Source organism: Sitodiplosis mosellana, unplaced genomic scaffold (assembly GCF_009176505.1).
Source record: "Sitodiplosis mosellana isolate CC-2019 unplaced genomic scaffold, AAFC_SMos_1.0 Smas_scaffold_5984, whole genome shotgun sequence".
Taxonomy (NCBI): Eukaryota; Metazoa; Arthropoda; class Insecta; order Diptera; family Cecidomyiidae; genus Sitodiplosis; species Sitodiplosis mosellana.
Window position 1 is genome coordinate 1 of NW_022601226.1, and position 2102 is coordinate 2102.

The following is a 2102-nucleotide window of genomic DNA, read 5'->3' on the forward strand; positions in this document are numbered from 1 at the left end:
AGAAAGGCAAATCCTCGAAGGAATTGCAAAGAAAGCTAAAGCTAAAAAGATACTCTACTCAATACTAATACCAATACCGTAATCAATTTAAAAGACAAATAACTTGAGCTGTTTTTTTAACAGAATTTTAATTGATGTTCCAACAAAGCAACAGTATCGGTATGGTTAAAGATTGACAAAAAATGTATTGAAAATAATATTCTACAGGACAATCGAATACGGGAGTCGAAGGAAATCATCCGATTATGCAGCTAATTCATTTTCGTCCACCATTTCCCTGGAGATATTGAGCCAACTCATTGTGACCTGAAAAATGAAATAAATCAATAAAAAAGATCGAACCAAACTAAGATTAAAAATTAAATTTAGTCAAAATAAACATTCAATATATTACCTTTTTTAGTAGCATAATGAAGAGGTGTCAGGTTCATATCATCTTCATGATTAATGTAGGCCCCATTGTCGATGAGCACTTTAGTGACATCTTTGTGACCTGAAAAATAATACAGATCGATGAAAAATATCAAACCATGGTTGCAATTTCTTATACACGGTGAAAACAAATATTCAGCATTACCATTGGAAGCGGCAAAATGAAGAGGTGTCAAACCAAAATGATTTCCAATATCAACATGGGCTCCATTGTCGATGAGTTTTTTTGCTTCCTTCGCATTACCTGAAATATAATTTTGATCAATAGAACAGATTGAACAAAACATTTTTTTTTAAATGCTCGAAATTACCAGATTCAGCAGCTCTATGCAGAGCTGTCTTTCCACTTTTGTCTCTTTTGTTCACTGAAAATTGGAAAAAAGTAGATCAGTGAAGTGAATCGAAAGAAAATGTCTTTTATTCATGAGATGAACTTTTCAACACACTGCTAGCTATTTTTACTCCATACATCAAAAGGTGCTTTGTATATGGAATTCAAGAGTGAAACATGATAAAGAAATTGAGTTCCGATCTTACCGTCTGGTTTGTTCTGCTCCAGAGCTTTTGCTATTTCTTCCACGGAAGGTGCTCCAATCACATCCACGACTAAGAACTACAGAAATAAAATAAAGTGATACATTTGGAATGAGAACGACGGATTGGTATTGTAATACGTGTATTGGAATAAAAGTTTCAAATGGAAGATTTGTTTTCATTGAAAAACTTCAAAATAGGCATTAAAATTACAAAAAATCGACTAAAATGTTTAAATTTAAAGATCGAATTTTCGACTACAATTCTTAGAATGACACAAAAAATTCGACTGAAATTGTCAACTCACCTCGGATACCACCAAGCCAATGAGCAGCAGCGTGAAAGATCTTCGACTCAGCATTTTTTTCAGCTTCAAACAATCAACAATTTTCTGTAAAGGTATCAATCGTTAGGAATTAACGAATTGTTTGATGGACATACGGATGGAACGTATCTTTTTATATACTTTTCAAGTGGTCACATCGCTTGTACCGACATTACAATAATGGTATGGAGATTATAAATGCACACATTCTTTATGAAAATAAGTCAAACAATTGACTTTATTGGTGGGATTGTGCATAATTTTGCGTTTCACATCAAATAGATCGCATTGAAAATACCAGATGTTTGCGTTCATTCCTTCATCACGTTCATGATGGTCTGAAAAAAACGCAGTTGAATCACATTGAATTGCAAATTTAAGTAAATATTGTTCACTCTCGAAGTCTTGAGTGGTGTTTATTTGACTTGGCTATTTGAATATGGAAATACAGCGATTCAAATTTTACGATATGTCCAAGGGGCAATCCACTCAAAAGTAATACATAATACCTGCGAAGTAATATGAAGTAATACTAGGTGTCGTGGACTTTTGCATTAGTTTTAAGTTTTTTCTTTGTTAATTTTAATTTCGTGTTTGTTTCATTGATTTTTCCAATTTGCTCATTTAGTTTGCTCATGCATTGTTCAGTCAAGTCACCAAACGCTGAACGCACTCACATTTGCTCTCGTTTCAAATGCGTTCTGCGACTTGACTGACATTTCGTTGTGTGTTTGTGTGAGTAACATTCATGCTAAGACGCTAACACCAAGGTAAGTGTATTGCGATGTGGCGACAGTTCGAAGAGAAGGAA

General features: G+C 33.9%; 1 protein-coding gene across 2 annotated transcripts; it reads right to left on the minus strand.

The window, feature by feature from the left end:
* Positions 1-141: 141 nt before the first annotated feature.
* Positions 142-1535, minus strand: LOC129573169 (putative ankyrin repeat protein RP714). Of its 2 annotated transcripts, XM_055453462.1 has the most exons (7): positions 1433-1535; positions 1274-1357; positions 970-1045; positions 744-797; positions 578-676; positions 395-493; positions 142-306 (listed from the first exon to the last, which is right to left on the minus strand). In XM_055453462.1, the coding sequence occupies exons 2-7, from the start codon at positions 1325-1327 to the stop codon at positions 257-259; spliced, it is 432 nt and encodes a 143-aa protein (XP_055309437.1). In that variant the 5' UTR covers positions 1328-1357; positions 1433-1535; the 3' UTR covers positions 142-256. The 2 variants fall into 2 exon arrangements, with proteins under 2 accessions (XP_055309437.1, XP_055309436.1); XM_055453461.1 differs by lacking the exon at positions 1433-1535 and having other exon boundaries at positions 1274-1372.
* Positions 1536-2102: the final 567 nt, after the last annotated feature.